The sequence below is a fragment of the Pseudorasbora parva genome, chromosome 7 (assembly GCF_024679245.1).
Source record: "Pseudorasbora parva isolate DD20220531a chromosome 7, ASM2467924v1, whole genome shotgun sequence".
NCBI lineage: Eukaryota > Metazoa > Chordata > Actinopteri > Cypriniformes > Gobionidae > Pseudorasbora > Pseudorasbora parva.
In genome coordinates this window covers 36,111,529-36,134,643 of record NC_090178.1, presented here as the reverse complement: position 1 = coordinate 36,134,643, position 23,115 = coordinate 36,111,529, and the positions used below count along the sequence as shown (strand labels likewise).

General features: G+C 36.2%; 1 protein-coding gene across 4 annotated transcripts in view; it reads left to right on the top strand.

Moving 5' to 3' along the window:
• Positions 1-23,115, top strand: part of tcaim (T cell activation inhibitor, mitochondrial) — an 87,115-nt gene that overhangs the window by 25,656 nt on the left and 38,344 nt on the right. Inside the window, exons 1-4 of one of the 4 annotated variants that reach the window (XM_067449202.1) lie at positions 11,108-11,243; positions 18,256-18,301; positions 18,445-18,577; positions 19,911-20,061. In XM_067449202.1, coding sequence (XP_067305303.1) covers positions 18,270-18,301; positions 18,445-18,577; positions 19,911-20,061 — 316 coding nt within the window. In that variant the 5' untranslated portion in view covers positions 11,108-11,243; positions 18,256-18,269. Of the gene's footprint in view, positions 1-11,107; positions 11,244-18,255; positions 18,302-18,444; positions 18,578-19,910; positions 20,062-23,115 lie in introns of those variants that run through there. The other 3 variants (XM_067449199.1, XM_067449200.1, XM_067449201.1) reach the window with 3 other exon arrangements.

Sequence of the window (23,115 nt, the reverse complement as noted above, 5' to 3'; positions counted from 1 at the left end):
CTCCGGATCTCCAAATGCTTCGTACCACGGATTCGTTAGTTAAACGTGTGTGTGTTAGTGAATTCCAAACATGAGTAAATAGGATGCGCGTGCACGCTCATTCATAATTAGCATAATCCCCGCCCATGAGTTACAACTTCAAATGACGTGACCAGGAATGCTGTGGACGCTTCTGGACTTCTTTCTCAGGTTTGGCTCCAGGATTTTGCATAAATGTTGAAGAGACTAATTGGCCATATGACTAGCAATAAACATTCTATTATAGTGTGTCCACCAAAATATGTTTTAGCCAGCTAAACACCTGGTGCTCTTCTGAAAACGGCCAGCTGGTGGCGCTTGAAAGCACTTTGCAAGGGCGGGGTTTTTCCAGCTGAGATACTTTGGTTGCTATGATACAGAATATCCAGTAATGTGTTACTACTAGTATCTCATTTTGAAGAATATTACTGAATTTAGAAATGCAGTAAAAAGCAGTAGCTATTAACTTCTCTATTATTGTTTTTCGGTTGGTGTACAAGTGGGATGATTGGTCGGCGTAGTTTTTGTCCCGCCACTCCTCCACTGTGATTGGACGGCCTGGTAAAAAATGCCAACGTTAAACAGTAGCCTACAAACAAAACAAAACAAAACAAAACAAAACAAAAAAGACGGGCAAATCAACTCTTGAAATATTATTATGGTAGGCCTGCCATAATATTTAATTTGTTCATAATAGAGGCTTTTCCATATAGAGCATCAAAATGCAATGTCATCAGTTTGCCTAAATTAGAAGAACACAGAAGGTTTAAATGTTTTACGCACCATTTACTCCAGGTAGGGAGCAGGTGTAAATTTCTTTTGAAAATACGAACATTTTCGTGAATCCGAATATTTACATCAGAGCGGCTTTACGAACGATTTGCACACAAATTCGTTCTGCTCGTGTTTCATGAATGAGGCCCATTGTCATAATCAGATCTTTTTTTTCTTTTTTTCTTTTTTTACAGTGAGCCCCTGTTATATTTATACAAAACTTTGCATATTCTTTCACATATTCTTTTTTTGATTGGCATTTTTCATGTGAAATAAATTACAAGTATCCTTATCCCTTATATATCTATGTTTCCCTTAGCCTAGTCAGTCACGTTCAACGTTAAGATCCCAATTCGTCAGTCGTTCTGACGTAACGTGGAATGTGACTGACTGAAAGGGAACGAGGGTTACAATAGTAACCTAGATGATCTGTCACAACACTGTAAAGAACGTTTGCCAAGTAATTAAAATATCTGAAGGCCTTCATTATAAAGTACACTTGCACATTTAAACATAGTAATATACTGTATACAGTATAATAACATATATATCGTGACCTTCAGACAAGGATGCTGAGACATTGACTTTGGTTTTGCCGGTGCCGTGAGTGGGATGTGTGAGATAAATGAGTTAGTTCTGACTGATGCACCAGACAGACTGTCAGATAAACAGCTGGTGTTTCTGTAGGAAATGACCAGAGTGCTGTCCGTCAAGAGCGCTGCTGCTCAAACACCACTGCAGAATACCTGCTGAGTTACAGTCACTCTCCGATAGCTTAACCATTACTAGATCTATGTGTCTATTTGGGGTTCAGTAGTTATTATTCTTATTCGTATTAACAACTCAAATAAAAACATTTAACAATTTTATTTTTATTTTAAGCAGAATAAAACGAGATCAAAAGAGATCTTCAAAAATAAATTTGCACAAATATTGTTAAACATGTTTTAAATCATTAAACTTGAAAGGAAATTTCCATAAATATATTTGTAATTATATATATATATATATATATATATATATATATATATATATATATATATATATATATATATATATATATATAATACACACATCATTTAAAAAAAATAATTCTAAAATTAAAAACTTGTTATATTTTTTCATATTAGTTAACATGAACTACCAATACAAATTTTTCTAAAGGATTTATTAATAATGTGTTATTTTCAACATTTACTAAGATGTTATTAAAACCAAAAGTTGTATCTTTTAATTTTATTTAATGGACCCGAGCATGGCATGACATGAACTAACAATAACATGAACTAACAATGAACAATTGTATGTTTTTTTGTACTTTTAGCTGTATTTATTTATTACTTAACTAATGTTAATAAAAAGATTTAGATTTATAAATATTGTGAAAAATGTATTGCCTGTTGTTATGTAATATTAGTTTATTTGAACTAATTGAACCATATTGTAATTGTTACCACACTTGAAAAAATGATATGATCAACAGGTTACAATAACATATGCTTAAACACATCAAAATAAGTTCAGCAATTTTATAAGTTATACAAGATTTAACTCATTATTTTAAGTCAGTTTAATGTCATTTAAGTTGCAATGACTAACATAGCAGATTATACTTGAAAAATTTGAAGGCATTAACAACTTTTACAGTAACTATAAAAAAATGACTATATCATCATTAAGTATTATACTGCTATAGCTGTTTTAAAAAAAAGTATCAAAACCCCCACATTGTTCCATCTCATTCCCTTAATTTTCAAAAGGCTAAAATCAGTCGGTAGCGCTGACACCGTTGAGGTGAGAGCTGCATGCTTGAAGATATCAGAGGATTTAATATTAAATGCACACAAATTGTGAGGTCACTTTGATAATTAAACTTCAATAAGGGTATTAAAATCCTCAAAGACTGCTGGCGGTGAGTAGAGAGAGCTAGGGAATGATTATTTCTGCTTGTCTTAAAGACGGGTCACTTAAAACACACACGCATACTTATGCTTTAACAGCTCCCTGCCCAGAGTTTTAAAGACTGCCTGCATGTATTTTCCTTACACACATGCCTTGTTTTATTCTTTTTATGGCTTCAAATCTGCACTGTGACAGTCAGTGTTTGAAGGACACTGGCAGACATCCAAAAATCTCTTTCCTCTCACGGCCTTTAATTGAAACCTTAAAGAAGTTCTTGGCTCAAAAGCCCTTATGTGGGCTTTGTCGCAATTAGATTGACCATAAAGGGCATGCGAGCTGATGAAACAGGATTAGAAGAGGGGAACGTATTGCCTGGATATTATATGTGCTGTGACAGGTTCATCTGTGCAGGAATTAACATGGATTAACCTGCGGTGGATAGAGATGGGATGGCAGATCAGCCAAATTATAGAATCAAAGGAAAAAGCTGTTTTACCATGAAAAAAAACCCTCCATTGAATTAGTTCAACTCACTTAAGTCTTTGAGCTGAAATCAGAAGCATAAGCGCCACGCTCATAAGACCTCTACCCTGGAGGTTCTCCTGTAACCGGGCTGGAGTTATCAGGAAGTCAGCATTCCCCAGCGTGGTGAACACAGTAATTGCGTCTTTTGTTCTACGGGTCGCTTTGTAATGTGAGGTCATTTTTTACATTGTGTATGACGGTACAGCTTCTTCAATTTATGGAATACTCCAATGCATATAATTATGTGCTTATTCATTTGTATTACAAAAAAACACTTGCAATCGTGAGTTCGATCCCAGGCAACACGTGCTCATAAAGTGTGTATGCACTATAAATCACTGGGTAGGTTCACGGATGGGGTGGGTCTAGTTGTAAATTAAAAGAAATATTTGTGCTAAATGGAAATAGGACAAATGGTGGTTAAAAGTCCACACATTGCATTAAAATGAACAAGCATTTTGATTTGTACCGACAGTCGTTCATGACGTCAGACGTAACGCAACACTGCCATTATTTTTACGCCAGCTAGAGGGCGCATGACTTTAAAGCGTAAATATAGGTCTTAATAGGGTGGTTGAAAAATGACCTATAGGAGTCATATTTTTTTGAAGGGCAGTTTGATAATACTTTCACATAACACTTTAATTTTGATTTAAAATGATTCATTTTAATAATATTTATTACTGAAAAATGACCTATACGAGTCATATTTTTTTTGGAGGGCAGTTTGATAATACTTTCACATAACACTTTAATTTAAAATGATATAGTCCTTTCACTTCTGTTCATTTTAGTAATATTTATTATATAATATGAATCATTTGACCAATTAATAATTTAACCATATAATAAGGTTTCATTTGTTCACATTAGTTATACGAATATGAACTAACAATACTTCTACAGCATGTAGTTATTAATCTTAGTTAATGTTAATCTCAGCATTTACACCTTTTTTAAGCTCAAAATATGTATCTGTTAACATTAGATAATTCACTGTAAACTAACATGAACATGACCATTTTTATTCAGCAACATTAACAATGGTTAATTAATATTGTTATTATATTTATAAAATTATGGCTATATTGCTCATTGTTAGTTAATACATTATTGTTAACAAACGAGACCTTATTGTAAAAGTGTTACCATTAATTGTAACACTTATTAACTTGTATTGGATATTTTCCTGTTGTATGACTTTTTTGTGTCTGGCTAGAAATGTAACTAAAGTTATTTCATACAGATTGTATAAATGTATTGCTATTCAATATAATTCATGTTTAAGCTGTTTTGACAATACAAAACTTTTCAAACTGGTAGGATAGAAAATGCTTAATAAATGACAGAAAATGTTTAAAATATTACAATAAGGTGATCAGGCGCCAGGTGTCTTTAGTTTAAGTCTGATGTAGTGGAACCAGTCAGGGGTGCATATGTGATGCTTTTTTTTCTTTTCTTGACTGACAGGGGGATCGTGGTGGAGGAGAATGGCGATGAATGATGTGTTTAGACCTTTATGATGGGGCAGGGCAGCTGGTGTTGTGAATCAGGCCGCCGTGGTGAAAGGGTACGGCTTCTTCACAACACCAGGGTCTCACCTCATCACACTCAACGACACCGTTCACACACCTGTCAGTTGATCGAGAGAGAGGATTCAGCTTTCCCATCACAAACATATGACTAAAAAATAACTTGTGTCTGCAGATGACAGATGAAGTGTGTGGAGTGAGTTTGGTTCAATATGAGGTGTATTATTTGGTGTATTATATGAGACGAATTATTTGGCTGAGTTTTAGTAAATCACATCAGCGGACTGAATTCTCATTGGACAGGTAAGTAGCCTACGGTGGATTTATTTGCAATGACATGATATTAATGACATAAATGTAATATTTTACATATAATATTTTCGTAATGAAGGTAAACTGAGCAGAAGTGGATTGGAAATTAACATGTACAATAATAAAAGTAAAAGAAAATGATTGTGTGGATTTTTTTCTTCATTTAAAATGAGAATGTTTTATCAAATTGTGCTACTAATTATATTAGTAAATTATATAAAACATTTTAAAGGTCACACAAAAGGTCAAACAAATAATTACAGTTAAACAAATAATAATAAAGTACAGTTTCCTTCTCAAATGTTATTTGTTGCTGTTGCCTTTTACCAGCGTTTCCCAACCGGGGTGCTGTCTGACGTGAGCGGGAGTGCCGTGTAAAAGGCGCCAGTACGCACTTGTACCAAGGTTCGTCTCACATCTGATGATGACGCATCTTTACAGTTTTTCTCAATTGCTAAAACACTAAAACCCATCGGCTGAACAAATTTATTAGTTGCCTGAACTCTTTTAGCTAATTGTGCTGTCTGTTTTCAATACCTTAAACTATTTCACATGGTAAAACACAATTTGCAGATCTCACTTAGACTTTTCAGCAAAACTCTAAACACATTCTCATTGTCAAGACACATACTGCTCTCTAATGCACATGCCTTCATACGGGTTAACACAAGTGGCAACAATCAAATACAAATGGAGAACACAATGTCATTGATTGAACACAACCACTCAAAACTGATTTAACCTGTTTCAAATGATGAGACACAACCAATATAAGTACAGTGCATTGTAGGCTGTATACTGTACAATTAACAAATCGTATTGCCCTGAACATGTTGCTTTCCATTTGTTTACAGTAGGCTACTGACTGCTCAATAGATTTTGACTGGTTGCAGGTTCATATCAACAAAGAACAAAGGACAAGTTTGTGAGATGCAGAGTACAGTACTGTAAAAATCAGCCTAATCTAATGAAAATGCATATCTATAGCACAAATTGTATTTATCGTGCGATTTATATGCCAAAAGTTTTCGTGTGCTTATTATATGTACTTTATATTGTGTTATGTGCACATACTCCAAACAACTCAACCTACCCAATGGGGTGACAATGCAAATCATATCACATAAAAAAAAATAATTGTGCTGTATAAATCGCACAATAAATACAATTTGTGATGTATATGCATTTCATGAGAATGAGTTGGTAAAAATAGGGCTACAAGCAAGAGTAAGAACAAAAAATTGCAAAGCAAAGCAGAGTAGTAATAATTTTAGACCAATTTTGAGCTACCATGATCACAAGACAATGACAGAAAATATTAAATTTGTTTTAAGATTAAAAATGTACTTCTGCCTGAGAACTATGTTTTGAACAATGTGTTTTCTATTTTTTGCTGTATTGTTTACTGATTGCTTGATAGTGTTTATCATTTTGATCACTTTGTTTATGATTTGAGAGCAGTGTTTGATTTTGAACACAGGTAAAACTGTTTTGAGGCGAAAGTTTCATTTTGCAAGAGGAGCCAGAGGTTTTGTGAATAGTGCTTGAAGAGGAGGTTTTGTGTTTAATGGTTTCAGAAAATGGAGCAAGGTTTCAGAAATAGTGTTTAAGCAATTGAGAAAAACTGTAATATGGGTTGTAACTTGAAAAACATGCTTTTATGTATGTTTCTGTCGATGGATACACATGCTGGCTCCTCAGTGATAGGGCCTACAACAGCGATAATAAAAAAAAACGGGCAAAATGGTCTCTCTTTGTAAACTGTGTTCAATGCATGCGAGTGCTGTCATGTGACCAGTCATTTCTCTATCATCACTCGGGTATATTCGCCAGAAGACGCGAATGAGAGGGTGCGCGGGCGCGCTGTGTGAAGATCTGTCTCTGCACTCATCCGAGAGCGCGCACACGTCTCACTGCGCGCAAATATTGAGTTCTCTTTCAAGTCTTGCGCATGAACGGACAAACTCACACAAAAAGTACCGTATGTCAACATGTCCATCTTGATGAGTATCCAAGCAGACATGAAACACACACGTTTCACATTACTATACTCTCTTTGCACGAGTTACACTCCGCTGTGATAAACCTAAAACACTCTTAGCACTTCTGCTTTCCTATGATTAGAGTAGGCTACCATCAACAATGTACAAATATAATGTGAATCCACCAAACACTACACACGACTAATGTTGCAGACTGAAGAAACTCATTCAGTTCAACATGCCTAAAATGTTTACATGGACGTTTATAATACTGTAACAAAATGTCACTTTACATATTGTACTGTAAGCTTACTGTAAAAAATAAAAACCTAGACATTGTCTCTTCGCCTAGCTGGATCTGGCCAGAGATTTTCATCAACAGCGCAGGCAATGTTGTCATTAGCAACACACCTTGGAAAGAAACGTCTTGACCTCCATCTGGTCACAGGGCTTATCCTCGTTCTCCTCCTCATCTTACTCTTTCTCTGACTCTTTCCATTGTGCTTGAAGACCGATGACCTCACCTGCTGTGTTCGCACAGCTGATGACTGTGTTGAACCAATTGGTTGGACGGTGTGGTAATTTGACAGTCAGTGCTTTGGTATTGCAAGGAAATGACTTCATGATAGATTTTTGTGTGTAATGTATGTTAACTGTGTTTAGTGTTTTGCAAGTCACTGTGTGTAGAGTTTTGTAACGAGTGTGCGGTTGACAATGTGCTTATAGTTGTGCAAATATGGGCTGATGTTTTCCTTCTTGAGTGTAAGGTTTTGCTAATTGTGTACTACTTTAAAATTGAGTGTACGAAATAAAAAAAAAAACAATAAATTCAGTAAAAGTTTAGTACTTGCTCCCTCTGGTGGATACCTCATCTTAATCTTAACCTCCCCTGTTCAAAAGGAAATGGTGTGTGTGTGTGTGTGTGTGTGTGTGTGTGTGTGTGTGTGTGTGTGTGTGTGTGTGTGTGTGTGTGTGTGTGTGTGTGGGCATGTTTTCATGTGACATATGAGGACACAAATGTGTATAATGACATGGGTATGACATTGGTATTACAAGGAGAGGGTGCAATATGAGGACATTGGCCATGTCCTCGTTTTTCAAAATGCTTATAAATCGTACAGGATGATTTTTTTTTAGAAAGTAAAAAAGCAGAATGTTTCCTGTGATGGGTAGGTTTAGGGGTAGGGGCAGTGTAAGGGGATAGAAAATATGGTTTGTACAGTATAAAAACCATTTGCTACGCCTATATGGAATGTCCCCATATGTCACAAAAACAAACATGTGTGTGTGTGTGTGTGTGTGTGTGTGTGTGTGTGTGTGTGTGTGTGTGTGTGTGTGTGTGTGTGTGTGTGTGTGTGTGTGTGTGTGTGTGTGTGTGTGTGTGTGTGTGTGTGTGTGTGTGTGTGTGTGTGTGTGTGTGTGTGTGTGTGTGTGTGTGTGTGTGTGTGTGAAAAAAAATGGGCTGAGTTACTGAAAAAAGCCTTTGCTTTCTCAGAAAAACATCAAAGACAGAATTACGTTTTTTGGCAGAATATGGGAAGTTTAATTCTGAATGGTTCAGCAGAGATGTGTGGATTGATGAATCACAATGAAACATGAGTTACATGGTGATGCTCTGGAGTGGTGTTGCTGCTGAGAAATATAATAAAAAGATGCATCATAACAGTCAAGCAGGGAGGAAGAGACTGTATGTGGAGCCATTTTAGCTGAGCTCCTGCCCAAACTACCCAACCAAGAAGTGGCTTGAGAACAAGTCCATCAGGCTCATGTGTTGGCCTGGTCAGGGTCCAGATTTGTACCCTATAGTGGATATTTGGAACTGGGAGACATTTTTCAACTCATGAACTGCATGTTTAAAGCCATTCAAATTGAGTGGAATAACACTGACTTTTCTTCCTGTAAAAAAGCTGTCTGCAAGTTGGGGAAGGCTATTCCGTGTTATGTTACTTTATCTACAGTAGCGTATTTGTGAAATTCCTACACCAATCAGGCATACTATTTTTGCCACGGCAGTGAATAACACTGATTATCTCTTCATTACAGCACCTGTTAGTGGGTGGGATATACTAGGCAGCAAGTAAACATTCTGTCCTCAAAGTTGATTTGTTAGAAGCAGGAAAAATGGGCAAGCGTAAGGATTTGAGTGAGTTTAACAAGGGCCAAATTGTGATGGCTAGACGACTGGGTCAGAGAGCATCTCCAAAACTGCAGCTCTTGTAGAGTGTCACCGATCTGTAGTGGTCAGTATCTATCAAAAGTGGAAGGAACATTCGTGAACCGGCAACAGGGTCATGGGTGGCCAAGGCTCATTGATGCACGTGGGGAGCAAAGGCTGGTACGTTTTCCCTGGTGGCTGTGGCCTCTTTCAGCAGGATAATGCGCCCTGCTACAAAGCAAAAATGGTTCAGGAATGGTTTGAGGTGCACAAAAATGAGTTTCAGGTGGGAAGAAGGTAAGCAATTGGAGGCAGTGTGATGCTTTGAGTATTGTTCTGCTGGAAAACCTTAACATCCACCATCCATGTGGATGTTACTGATGTTACCACTTTCCTAAGCATTGTTGCAGACCATGTGCATATAAATATATATATATATATATAAACCTATAACACAATGAAATGTCTAGTCCATCTCTTTGATCTGAATAGTATTGCATCGCTATGGGTGTCCTGAGGGTTTACTAGACACACAGAGATATCATCTTAGCTCTCTGGCTCAAGTCGATCGGGTGCAGGGCCCTAGCAAGTGTGAGCAAAAGGACTGAGTTCTCACTCAGGGTCCAGTCACGTATGCGGACATTGTCTCTGCAACAGTGCAGGTGCCGTATCAGAAAATATCTGATTTGTGAGTCATGCTCTGGTTATTGAAGAGTGACCAGATCTGTTCTGACCCTACCGAGATATGCAGTCAAGATGTCGGGCGACCCCGGAGCATGACATGTTCGCCTGCAGCATGCCACTGGCTATGCTCTTTAGTTACACCTGCTGACAGTCACAGTATTATGGAATGAACAGAAATAAAACTAAGTGTTACTTCATTCTTACAGCATTTTCCTTCTTTAACTCGCAGGTTTACAGTGTTCTCAACAAGTATTCCTGTTATTGGCACATTGCAATGTGTTACAACAGCAAGTTTCTGTGAGAAATAGCATTCAAACAGGGGCACTGAAACAATGGGGCTCGTGTGAGGGAGGCAAAGCGGTGATAAGCACAAAATAAAGAGCATCTCCAAAACTGCAGCTCTTGTGGGGTGTTTCCGGGTTGAAGTGCTCAGTATTGATCAAAAGTGGTCCAATCAAACAGATGAGCTATACTGTAGCTCAAATTGCTCAAGAAGTTTATACTGGTTCTGACAGAAAGGTGTCAGAATACACAGTGTGTCACAGTTTATTGCATTTTGGGTATGGTATTCCTGGTGGCTGTGGCCTCTTTCAGCAAAATAATGCGTCCTGCCACAAAGCAAAAATGGTTAAGGGATGATAGACTATATGGTGCGCAACAATAAGTTTCAGGTGTTGACATGGCCTCCAAATTCCCCAGATCTCAATCCAATTGAGCGCCTGTGGGATGTGCCGAACAAACAAGTCCAATCCATGAGGCCCCACCTCGCAACTTACAGGATTTAAAGGATCTGCTGCTAACATCTTGGTGCCAGATACCACAACTCACAGATGTTCAAAGGTGATATAGTGTAAATAAATACAAACAACAATAGATAAACAAATATTAATCCCACTAATGGGTAAATGAAACAATAATAACACGTGGATATCAAGACATCATCTCATATTTTGGCCTCATGCCTACAGTCAGTGAAACGGAAAAAAGGGGGGGGGGGGCTGAAATGCAGCATTAATGCATTTTAATGTGTTCAAGTGAAGAAAGAAAGAAAGAAAGAAAGAAAGAAAGAAAGAAAGAAAGAAAGAAAGAAAGAAAGAAAGAAAGAAAGAAAGAAGGAAAGAAAGAAAGAAAGAAAGAAAGAAAGAAAGAAAGAAAGAAAGATCGCAAAATAACCAATAGATGGCGCCAGAGCTGAAGATGGACTGATGATTAGTTCTGCCTGGCTCAATGAAGCGGCTCCGGCTCTTGCAATTGATTACTCCTGTCTGAAGGAGTAGGCCTGCCTGAATGGAGTAACTGTTACATGAGTTCAAGTTCGTGTTTTAACCACAGCGAACATGTAAGAGTGCATAAACATAGGTAAATAATTGTATTGTGTTTTGGATAATTATTATTATTTTATCTCATGCTGACATGAATTTGTGTGTTGCCGATTAGGTCTGGAACTGTTGTATTTTAATAGCGCAGAGTTGTTTGTCCTTGTTTACAGTGTTGATCAGTGTATATGTGTTGACTTGAGTGTATAGAATGCTGATTAAATCAAATGGCTCTAAAGTGTAAGTAGTATGCTATCTTAGGGAGGAAACGTTTCTCGTTGTTGTGTTGTTTGTATTTGTATCAAAATAAGAGGACTGTGATTAACGAGGACTGTGATTATACACTATTCACAGTAACGTTATTTAGGTCAAGAACACACCATGTCTGCACCTGACCTGAGTCCAGTCAAGCCTTTATTGTCGTTCAACCATTGCATCCTTATAATATATAATGCATTAAACGAATTAGTTGCAGGTTGGAAGCACTGCATTTGTGTATGATTATATGGTAGTGTGTGTACCAGGTCTTTGAGAATAATACATTCATAATATTCCATATATTTCTGAATTTTTTTGTTTGTGAACCTCATCCATGCCATTTACCTTAAAGCTTAAACAAAAAGTAGGTAAAGCTATCTTTTTTTTGTGTGTGTGTGTGTAATTGCCATATATAGTTGCAAGAAAAAGTATGTGAATCGCTTGCAGAATCTGTGAAAATGTGAATAATTTGAACAAGATAAAAAAGATCATGCACTTTTTTTTTATTTTATTTTTTTTTATTTAGTGCTGTCCTGAATAAGATATTTTACATACTTTTTCTTTTCTTTTTTTTATTTATAAAAAGCTGAATTTATTTAAAATAACCATTAAAAGTTTGTGAGCCATTGATTCTAAATAATGTATGTCGTCCTCTGGATGATCTGGAAACCTTTTGAACAGGATGAAGGTGTAAATGTTTTTTTGTATTATTTTGTTTAAATATATAAGTACAGGCCAAAGGTTTGGACACATTACTATTAGTAATGTTTTTGAAAGAAGTTTCTTCTGCGCATCAAGCCTCATTTATTGGATCAAAAATACAGAAAAAATGTAATATTGTGATTAGGCATGTGCCGATATCAATTTTTCATGTTGCGATTAATTGCGAAGCTTTTATCACGGTATACGATATTATCACGATATTGGAATAAGTTGCAAAAAAAGTGTTGTCATAGCATAACAGCTTTAAGAACTATTTTTGTAATAACAAAAATAACTGAATTGTTAAATACAATAATACAATGCACTAAAAATATATACAGCTCTGGAAAAAATGAAGAGAAATCAATGTTAAGTGGTCTCTTAATTTTTTTCAGAGCTGTAAAAGTACATTTTTCAAACAGATTAAAGTGCAAAAGAATTAGGCTATAAAGAACAACAGGTAACAAATTACAATAAGGTCTCATTATTTAATGCATTAACTTAGATTGAGCAATAGCTACATTTGTTACAGAAAGTATAATGTTTTTGGTAATGTTAGTTAAAGCTACACTGTGTGATATTTCCCCCCATCTAGCGGTGAAAAGGTATATGACCATCCAGTGAATAATAGTTTCTGTTCCTCTCAATTCTGATTTCGCTTTAACTCCTACGGTGGCCGATTTAGTCCAAGATTAACATGGCAATCCCCCTCTTCACATTCGACACGGTACCTGTCACTACTCGATCCGTACCGGAAACACGATTTGTTCTGCGCGTGCGCGAAAATGTTTCTACTTCCTATTTGACATGGCAAAGCAATTTACGGCAGTTATTTGAATTACTACCACTCGATCCGTACCGCGATAGTTTGTTATTTATTGCATAATTATAAATCAATACAAAATAAACAATAAAGAACAATGAATATGTGGTTATACAAAGAAGAAAATAAAGATAAATTACAATTTACCACAAAAAAAACTATAATATTCTATAACACGTTTTCAAGGGTTTTTTTTATTTATTTTTTATTGGATGGGATTTTTTGAAGAGTTGATAATAATTGTTAATTGTTGTGTTTGTGTATTTGCCAGGAGATGGCGCTATAGTTCACATGTTGTTACGGTTGTTACCTATAAAAAGGGTATCATAAGAATGGAAGAGAGGTTGCACCTGCTGTCAATCACGTAACCATCTGGCACTGTTGGTTTGTTTGTCCTGCTTGTGGGCTGAATAAAACTTTGAGAATTGGGAACTTTCTCGTCCTCATGCTTACCTGGATTTAAACATAACATTAATCATAAGCAAATACTTTGCAGTTAGGTTTGAAATTAAGGTAGGTATAGGCCTATCTTGCTTTGTCAATATAATATTTACCCATCATACTTACAATTTAAGACATCATCCAGCTCTTTACTTTCCTTAGTGACAGAAATATTACACAGTTGGTGAAATACAAGTGCTAATCGTTTCCCATAAACCTTAATTGAATAATCACTAACAGTGATGAAGTTCCTTAAAAACTGATTTGTACATTTAACATCTATCAAACCCTTGTAAAACTAGAAGAGGGATATTCAAATGCAAATTACAAAATGCTTTACAAGATGTAACCAAAAAACAACAAATTAGCAGCGAGTCTTAAGCTTAAAGTAGTTGTTTTGATGCTTTTATACCATATAGCCTATAGTTAAATAAAATCTTTATAATAGTCTCCACATTTACGAGACCTCACCTGGAAAATAAAAATGTAGACTATATATTCCACGGTTATTATTATGTGGCACTAATTACATTGATTAAATAGTTTACACTTGCTTGACCCCATTTGGGAAATACAGATGTTTTTGTTTGCATTCAATATTTCATTTTTTAAAGATATGTACTACTTCAGCATACTTGTCTACAATATAAAGAATACAAATGTCTGCATTTAAGAAACACACGGGACAATTTATTTATATCAAAAACATGTTTCCTGAGATGGATCCCCTTTGCTGCTTTTGTGGAGTGGAAGATGAGTCTGTCCCTCACCTTTTTGGGATTGTTTTCATGTAGTTACTTTTTTTTTTTTTTGGAAGAAATTTAGTTTGTTTGTAGCCTATGTGTTTCTCTCTTAGACAATTTTTATTTGGAGTTTAAGGATGTCCCATTTGTATTTTTTTTAACTCTGACAAGAGTCTTAAAGACAAGTTTTTTTCTTATAAATATATTTATTTTTCTAGCTAAGTTTTTTTTTTATACTCAAGTGCAAAAAAAAAAAATTGTCTGTTAAACCTTTCTTTATTATTTTTTGTAAAGATCTGAAATGCTATTTATATACTGTCTTTTCTTCCAGCAATGCCAAAGCTTTAAAGTCCTCTACGCGGTGCAAGAAGTATTTTTACCTTTTTATAATGTAAAAAAAAAAAAAAAAGGCATTGGCATATTTTTCACTGTCTCACTCTCTTGAATGTCTTGAATTTAGGCTACTTTAAATTGCATGTCCCCCCTGGCTCAATGTTGTTGTTGTTTTTTTTTTTTTTTTTTTGCTTTTTTTATAGTTTCCTTTTTTTATATATAGTTTTCTTTTTTTATTATTTAATTATGTATTTGTTTGTTTTATTCATTTTGCTGCCTCGGTCTATTGTTTATATTTGTTTTGTTGTTGTTGTGGAATCCTTTTTGAACTGTGGCTGTTTGCTTTTGTATTTGTTCAATAAAAAAATTATAATAATATATATATTTTTTTAAAGTGACACAGTTGTCGCAAAAAACTTTGGCGATGACAGGAAGTAGCGGCAAAAGTACGTTTTCGCGCATGCACAGAACAAATCGTGTTTCCGGCACGGATCGAGTAGTGACAGTGCCATCGAGTGTTAAAACGCGAAAGGTGAAGCTTGAATTTATGGGTATGTCCCTCTTTGGCTAATGTACTTTCAACCGGCGACCGGCATTCAAACCCCTCACCTGTATGTATTTTCAATGGTATATTATAAACTTACGAGAATACTTTATTACTTGAAAGAAGTAAGTATACATTAATGAGCACATATATTTTTGAAAGAACTAAGTGTTTTTAGCTAAGAATAAACTAAAAAAGTTACACAGTGGAGCTTTAAGAAATACTGATCATTGTTAGTTTTATCTTAGGTCCATTAAAAAAGTTATTTTGTTATTAAACAGTAACTAAGAAATTAACATTACTTAGAATAGATACTAAGAATTCTTTATAAGTATTTTTCATTGTCAGTTTGGTAATAATAAATTAACATGTTTACTAATGAAGTCATATGTCTTTTGGACAAATAATCCAAAAAATTCTAATCATTAGGGCATGTTGTAGTACAGATTAAAACATAATGTTTAAGTTTGAAAATAAATAGCCTATTAAGTCTTTAAGTATTAAATATTTGGTGCTGAGCCTGTGATGAATTAGCCTGACGTGGTCATACTCAATTCTAGTCAGAATATAGAAACTGCTCCATTGGGCTGTGATTATGGGGCGTGTTTCAACCAAGCGGCAACCTCCCGCGATCTCTCTTGAAGCCAATACGGAAGTAACGTAAACTGTAATGCCTTAACTGGTCGCTAGAGGCAGGCTCCAGAAGGGAGCAGAATCTCATTGAGCCCCATGTTAAAATTCTCAACTTTACAGCAGAAAAAAAACATGTTTACAGCCTGGTACAAATTGTGGTTATGGCCTAAAGGCTATTTTTGATCTTCATGACAACTGTGAGGGGGGTGAAATTTTTTTCCGTTTACGTTATATAAAGCCTTAAAGTTCTGCATAATTAAGGGCGTGGTTACAAGTGGATAGTCATTTATCTGCCGTCTATAGTCATTGCGTCACCTCAGCTCTGTGCACATCCCGCCGTTTTGCCCATTTTCTGTTATCTGGGAGTGACACGCGATGACTCGCTCACAAGATGGCGACGCCCGGCTCGCCCCTACTTTAAGCTTCAGAACGGCTTATCGGAATCCTATGGGTGACGTCACGGACACTACGTCCATATTTTTTTTACAGTCTATGGTTTCAACCGAACCAGGAAAGACATCAATTGGATAGACCTACAACCAATCAGAGCAACGAAGCGACTTTAACAGAGCTCAAATGCACTGTTGCCAAGTCCGTGTTTTTTTTTTTCCGGCAGGTTGTTTTCTATGTCCTATTATGTGATATATAGACCCATGTCATGAATGTGAATTTTAGCAGGCAACCTTGCCAAAATAACACACATTTTACCCCCCCCAAACACCATTTTTTTCCCCGGATAACCGCCCGAGAAGCTATTGTTTAGGGCTAGTAGTTGGCGGGTTTTGTTGTAAAAACTTGGCAACCCTGTCTGCACGTGCGCTGGAATAAACGATCTTTGCCGGTGTTGTAAAAAAATTAAAGAATTTAATGATACACAGAATACTTACCCAATATGATCATCGTTTCTGAGAGAAATTGTGAAGGTGAATGCATATACAAACAAGCTCTCTGTTTAAGATTTGAACAAATATAATCCAAGCCCCTTTGATGACGTGTATGATCACATTATTGTTGATCATCTGTCCGTCATCGTCTAAAGCCGGTCCTGATGATTTCATTGGTCCGAACAGTTTCTGTTCGGGGATAATTACTCCTCTATAGAGCGAGGCCAGACCGAACTGCCCGACCTAAAAATGTTGTGGGCGGGGCTAAGTTTGGCTGGCATCCAGGCTAGTGATGAATAACATTGAGATTACAAAAAAACGAATGGCTGTTTTAAAAACTTCTTCACTAGCGGTTTTCTTCTTCACTTTTGTTTGCGTGGTTTCCGGGGTAAGCGCTGCATTCTGCCGTTCCATCAGCGCCCTCTGCTGTCACTGAGCGGCACTTCATTCAGCCCGTCTCCTTCACCCGTTCAGTCATGTGCAAACGTACGTTGGGCTTGTTTACATCTGAGCGCGTGTCCCTTTGACGCAGAATAGCGGTGTTGAGCATTTATACGGTTGATGGGCAAAGTATCCTTAAGTGCATTATAAAAAAATTAATAATTGTTAATATATTATTATTTACAATATTCATTATCGTGATATATCACATTACCGAAAATCGGCACATGCCTAATTGTGATATATTATTACAATTTAAAATAATTGGGGTTCAATTTATTATACTTTAAGTGATATTTTATTTCTGTGATGCAAAGCTGAATTTTCAGGATTGTTACGCCAGTCTTCAGTGTCACATGACCCTTCAGAAATCATTATATGATGATTCAGTTCTGCTGCTTAATATTTTTTTCATAACCTGTGATACTTTTTATAATACTTTGATGAATATAAAGTAAAAAAAAAAAAAAAAAAAAAAAGCAAATGTAAAAATAGAAATCTTTTGTAACAACAATATACACTACTGTTCATTAATTTGGGGTCAGTAATTTTTTTTTTTTCTTTTTTTCAAATAAATCAATAATTCTATTCTGTAGGGGTGTGTTAAATTGATAAAAATTGAGAGATTTATATTATTTGAAAATATGTTTTTATTTGGAATAAATGCAGTTCTTTTTGAACCTTTTGTTCATCAAATATATTAGGCAGCAGAACTGTTTCCAACACTTATAATACATCAGAATATTAGAATGATTTCTGAAGGGTCATGTGACACTGAAGACTGGAGTAACGATCCTGAAAATTCAGCTTCGCATCACAGAAATAAATGATGATTCAAAGTATAATAAATTGAAAACCAAATATTTAAAATTGTAATAATATATCCAAAAAAAAAATCTGTATTTTTGATCAAATAAATGCAGGCTTGATGAGCAGAAGAAACCTCTTTCAAAAACATTACAAATAGTAATATGTCCAAACTTTTGGCCTGTTGTTTTGGCTGCTGGACATTTTTCATCACAGAAATAAATTAAATATATATAAAATATGTAAAAAAAAATTGTGTTTTTGATCAAATAAATCCAGCCTTGGTGACTGACCATACCACAAGATCGTGTTTATTTGGGAATAATGAAATGATCCTGCATGCATGCAATGTAATGTATAATCTTTGTCCTCTGACTTTGACCTGTTGAAGATGCTAAAGTCTGTAATGCTTTTCCTTTCTCATGTGCCTTGATTTCTCTTGCCAGAAGTAAGTAACGTGATGTATGTGACCACCTTCCTGCGCTATATTAGGTACGTTTATCCATATTAAAAAAAGGTAGGGAAGAAAATGTATACTATTATAGTCCACATAGACAGCTGCATAGAAAATGTACAATGTTTAATTATTGCTGTCCTCATTTTTTCAGCCAATAATATAATTCTCATTCTTACAGGCTTGGTGGTAGAAGCGTTTCTGCTCGTATCATTCAGAGGAGGAGTCTCTCAGGAGCGGATGCCATTAATGCCCTGCGGCCCTTTTACTTCGCAGTACACCCTGATTTCTTTGGCCAGCATCCAAGAGAGAGAGTAATAATAATGAAATAATAATATATTATTATATGCATTAACAATTTAATGAAGAGGTATGATACTAATGCTTGGTATATAGTAGCACTTTACAATAAGGTCTCATTTGTTAACATTAGTTAATGTATTTCCTATTCACAAACATGAACTTACAGTGAGTAATACATGTGTGTGACAGTATTTATTATTCTTTGTTAATGCTAGATAATACAATTACAGTTGGTCATGTTAGTTCACAGTGCATTAACTAAAGTTTACAAAAAATACTTTTGATATTTTAATAATGTATTAGTAAATGTTGAAATTAGCATGAAATAAAGGACAACTCCGGTGAGAAATGAACCTAGGGGTAATTAACAGATGGTTACAGACTAGATCGTTCTCTGGGATGCGTTTTCATGAAAATCGAATGTAAAGAGTTTTATCTCTAAAAGCAGATTAGCTTATAACGCTTGTCTATGGGGCACAGGGTAGACACAGGGTGGTAAAATTAAATCGCTAGTTAATACCACTAACAAGGCTCAAAATAGCCTCACACTAACACAGTAGCATAATGAGGGTCCCTACAAGCAAACCGAAGCATTGAGAACTTTGTAAGAGTACAAACAGTTTAATAAGAAGATACTTTATAAACATAGTGCCTTACGCGTTCACGGACAGGCGCCATCTTGGAAAACAGTCTCGACTCATCGAGCCACAAACGCTCTGCTAAGTGATGAACTGTGACTTGGAATCTCATATGGTCCGTTGTTTCCGGAAGAAAGCACTGAACGCGACAGAGAAAATAAATAAATAAAAATAAAAATGTCCATGTTATTACATTTCACAAACTTAATTCCTATCAACCAGCTCACTTAGAACAGCGCTCGTGGATCGATTCGTCGAGACTGTTTTCCAAGATGGCGCCTGTCCGTAAACGCGTAAGGCACTGTGTTTATAAAGTATCTTCTTATTAAACTGTTTGTACACTTACAAAGTTCTCAATGCTTCAGTTTGCATGTAGGGACCCTCATTATGCTACTGTGTTAGTGTGAGGCTATTTTGAGCCTTGTTAGTGGTATTAACTAGCGATTTAAGTTCACTACCCTGTGTCTACCCTGTGCCCCATAGACTAACGTTATAAGCTAATCTGTTTTTAAAGATAAAACTCTTTACATTCGATTTTCATGAAAACGCATTCCAGAGAACGATCTACTCAGTAACCATCTGTTAATTACCCCTAGGTTCATTTCTCACCGGAGTTGTCCATTAAGATGAATAAATAGGTAACTAATGTTAGCTAATAAATAGTAGTTTTAAGGGATTTTACATGGTTTTGTTTTCTGTGTTATAGGAAGTGAATGAAAACTCCCTCCAAAGGTTAAATGGTTATCTGGAAAATCTTCAAAAGCCTGCCGCAAGATCCCCCAAACCCACAAACCTCACTTTTTATGTCAGGGACACAAAAGAAAGAACAGACTCCAGTGATACTCTGATAGCCTCAGGTAACATCGGTTTCACCTTCAGTAGTTTTTACTGCCAAACTCCAAAAACAGATAACACTTTACAATACGTTTTCATTAGTTAACTGCTTTCGTTAACATGAACTTAAAATGAACAATACTTTGACATCATTTATTAGTCATAGTTAGTTAGTTTATAGTTTAGCTAGTCATAGTTTAGTTTTATCATACTTATAAAAGACAGATACGCTTAACCAATTATTTTCCGAAAACAGACAAGCTTTTGGAAGCGTGCAGTGGGCGGAATTAAAGAGACACAAGCACACACACACACACACAATACATCATGGCATTATCCCTGGTTAACGCCTGATTCACTCTATACGTTCATGGTGTGTACATTATATGCATTTGTGGTGATTGCCAACAAAACACAGACATTTGATGCAGTTTCACTCATGACCGGGAACAAACAAACACTTGCTGAACTCTGTTGCTGCTCCAGAAAAGCAAACTGCATCCACTGTCTGTTCCTTTAATGCTGAATTCTTTGGGAAGCTGAACAAGCTTATCTTTCCCTCACAACCAAAAACACACTTATTTAGTGACATTGTTTATTTTACGGTCTAAAAACTAATTTACAGGGCTGGCGACAGCTTCTGTAACCCGAACAAAGCTTGTCTTTGGCGCACTTGCTCTCGCTTTGGTTGATGTGCGAATGCTCATCCGGGAAAAATGCCTATACAAGGAATTCCACTCTTAATGATGTCATACAGGGCCATACTTGAAATAAACTTTCCGAAACTTTTTTGAATCCTGAAGGAGTGTATTTGGCACAAAAATACTCCATCATACGTCCAATTAATTTTTTGAAAATGTAGACATATTTAGCATGATAATCCAACTATTTAACAATGTAAATAAGTCAGAATGCATGAAATAGTATTAGACCCCCCTTTAGCATTAGATAAGCCACTTTGAACTAACATGAACAAACAATGAGCAACTATATTTTTATTAGCTAACTTTACTGTCACAAATCTATTGCTCATTGTTAGTTCATGTTAGTTAATACATTAACTAATGACACCTTATTATAAGTGTTACCCCTAGTGTTTTATTTATATATATATATATATATATATATACACACACACACACACACACACACACACACACACACACACACACACACACACACACACACACACACAAACCCGTTTCTAAAAAAGTTGGGACACTGTACAAATTGTGAATAAAAACAGAATGCAATGATGTGGAAGTTTCAAATATCAATATTTTAATTAGAATACATCATAGATTGCATATCAAATGTTTAAACTGAGAAAATGTATCAATTTAAGGGAAAAATAAATTGATTTTAAATTTCATGACATCAACACAACTCAAAAAAGTTAGGACAAGGCCATCTTTACCAACTGTGTGGCATTCCCTGTTCTTTTTATATCAGTATGGGGATTAAGGATTCAAGTTGCTCAAGTTTAGGAATAGGAATGTTGTCCCATCCCTGTCTAAAGCCCCGTTTCCACCACAGGAACTTTACCCAGGAACTAGGAACTTTGGGTGGTACTTCGTGTGTTTAGACCGCAGGAACCAGGGTATAAATGAAGTTCCGGGTAAATATTTCCCCCTCCAAACGGCCCTGCTCGCGAGGTAGTACTTTTTCAAAGTTCAGGAACTTTCGAGGGCGGGACTTGGGCGCTGAACATGCTGATTGGTTGAGCTCACGCAGCATTTCAGTTCAACAGGCATTTTTAAAAGTCTTTTGCGAGGTTCGTTCTGCGTTCAGTAAATATCAGTCTTGCTCTCTGTCTGGTGGCGCGTGGTCGTCTCAGCCATCTCACGTTCAATGTCCGTAATAGCTGTTAATAATATACATTGTCATTTTAAATCTAGCTTTACAAGCTTTCTGAATATGCTGCATGCTGCTGAATCTGCATATTAGTGCTCTTTTCTGTCGTTGTTAATTACCTCTTTAGTAAACCTATACATAACCAGCAAAAGCAGCACAGCTTGAATCTCTTCCATACTCGTTATTCATTTTTTTTCACCATGTAAACGACCTGACCGATTACTTTTAAGTGTGTGTCCTTACATGACGTGACGGCGTCACGGCGCGCGCCGCGCTCATGTTGACAAGAGAGGAAAGTGAATTTTTCTGAGGGGTAAACTTTTTATTTCGTGAGTTATGAAGATAATGTTGGAGTAATGACACAGCGTATATTGCCCCGGGCAGTTTTTACTTTAACTTTCTCTGGGATGATTATTACACTTTACAACAAATAGATATAAATAATACTGTATTAGTCCTGGTGGCCGTTAAGAGTTGCTATGGCTACAGTAAACATATTCAGCTGCTGGAGAAAACAGCGGCGACATTTTTGATGCGGCAGACAAACTGCATGTGACAAAATGATTGCGATTGAAAGTCATCACATGTAAACATCAGATCGGTTTAGATAACGTCTCATGTAAACAGTCCTTTCAATCGGTACACTTAAAAATGATTACATGTCCTTCACTGATTTGGAGGAGCAGTCACGCGCAGTCCTACATCACCGGACTAATTTGCCTAATCTTCTCGGAACTTTATCGCGGTCGAAACGCAGACAGCTGCAGGTCTGGGGGGGAGAAAAGTTCCTGTAAAAAAGTTCCTGGTACAAATTGTTCCGGGTAATTTTGGTGGAAACGGGGCTAAATACAGGCTTCTAGTTGCTCAAATGTCTTAGGCCTTCTTTGTCGCATCTTCCTCTTTATGATGCGCCAAATGTTTTCAGTGGGTGAAAGATCTGGACTGCAGGCTGGCAATTTCAGTACCCAGATCATTTCTTCTATGCAGCCATGATGTTGTAATTGACACAGTATGTGGTCTGACATTGTCATGTTGGAAAATGCAAGGTCTTCCCTGAAAGAGACGGCACCTGGATTGGGAGCATATGTTGTTCTAGAACTTGTTATATACCTTTCTGCATTGATGGTGCCTTCCCAGATGTGTAAGCTGCCCATGCCACACACACTCATGCAGCCCCATACCATCAGAGATGCGGGTTTCTGAACTGAGTGCTGATATCAACT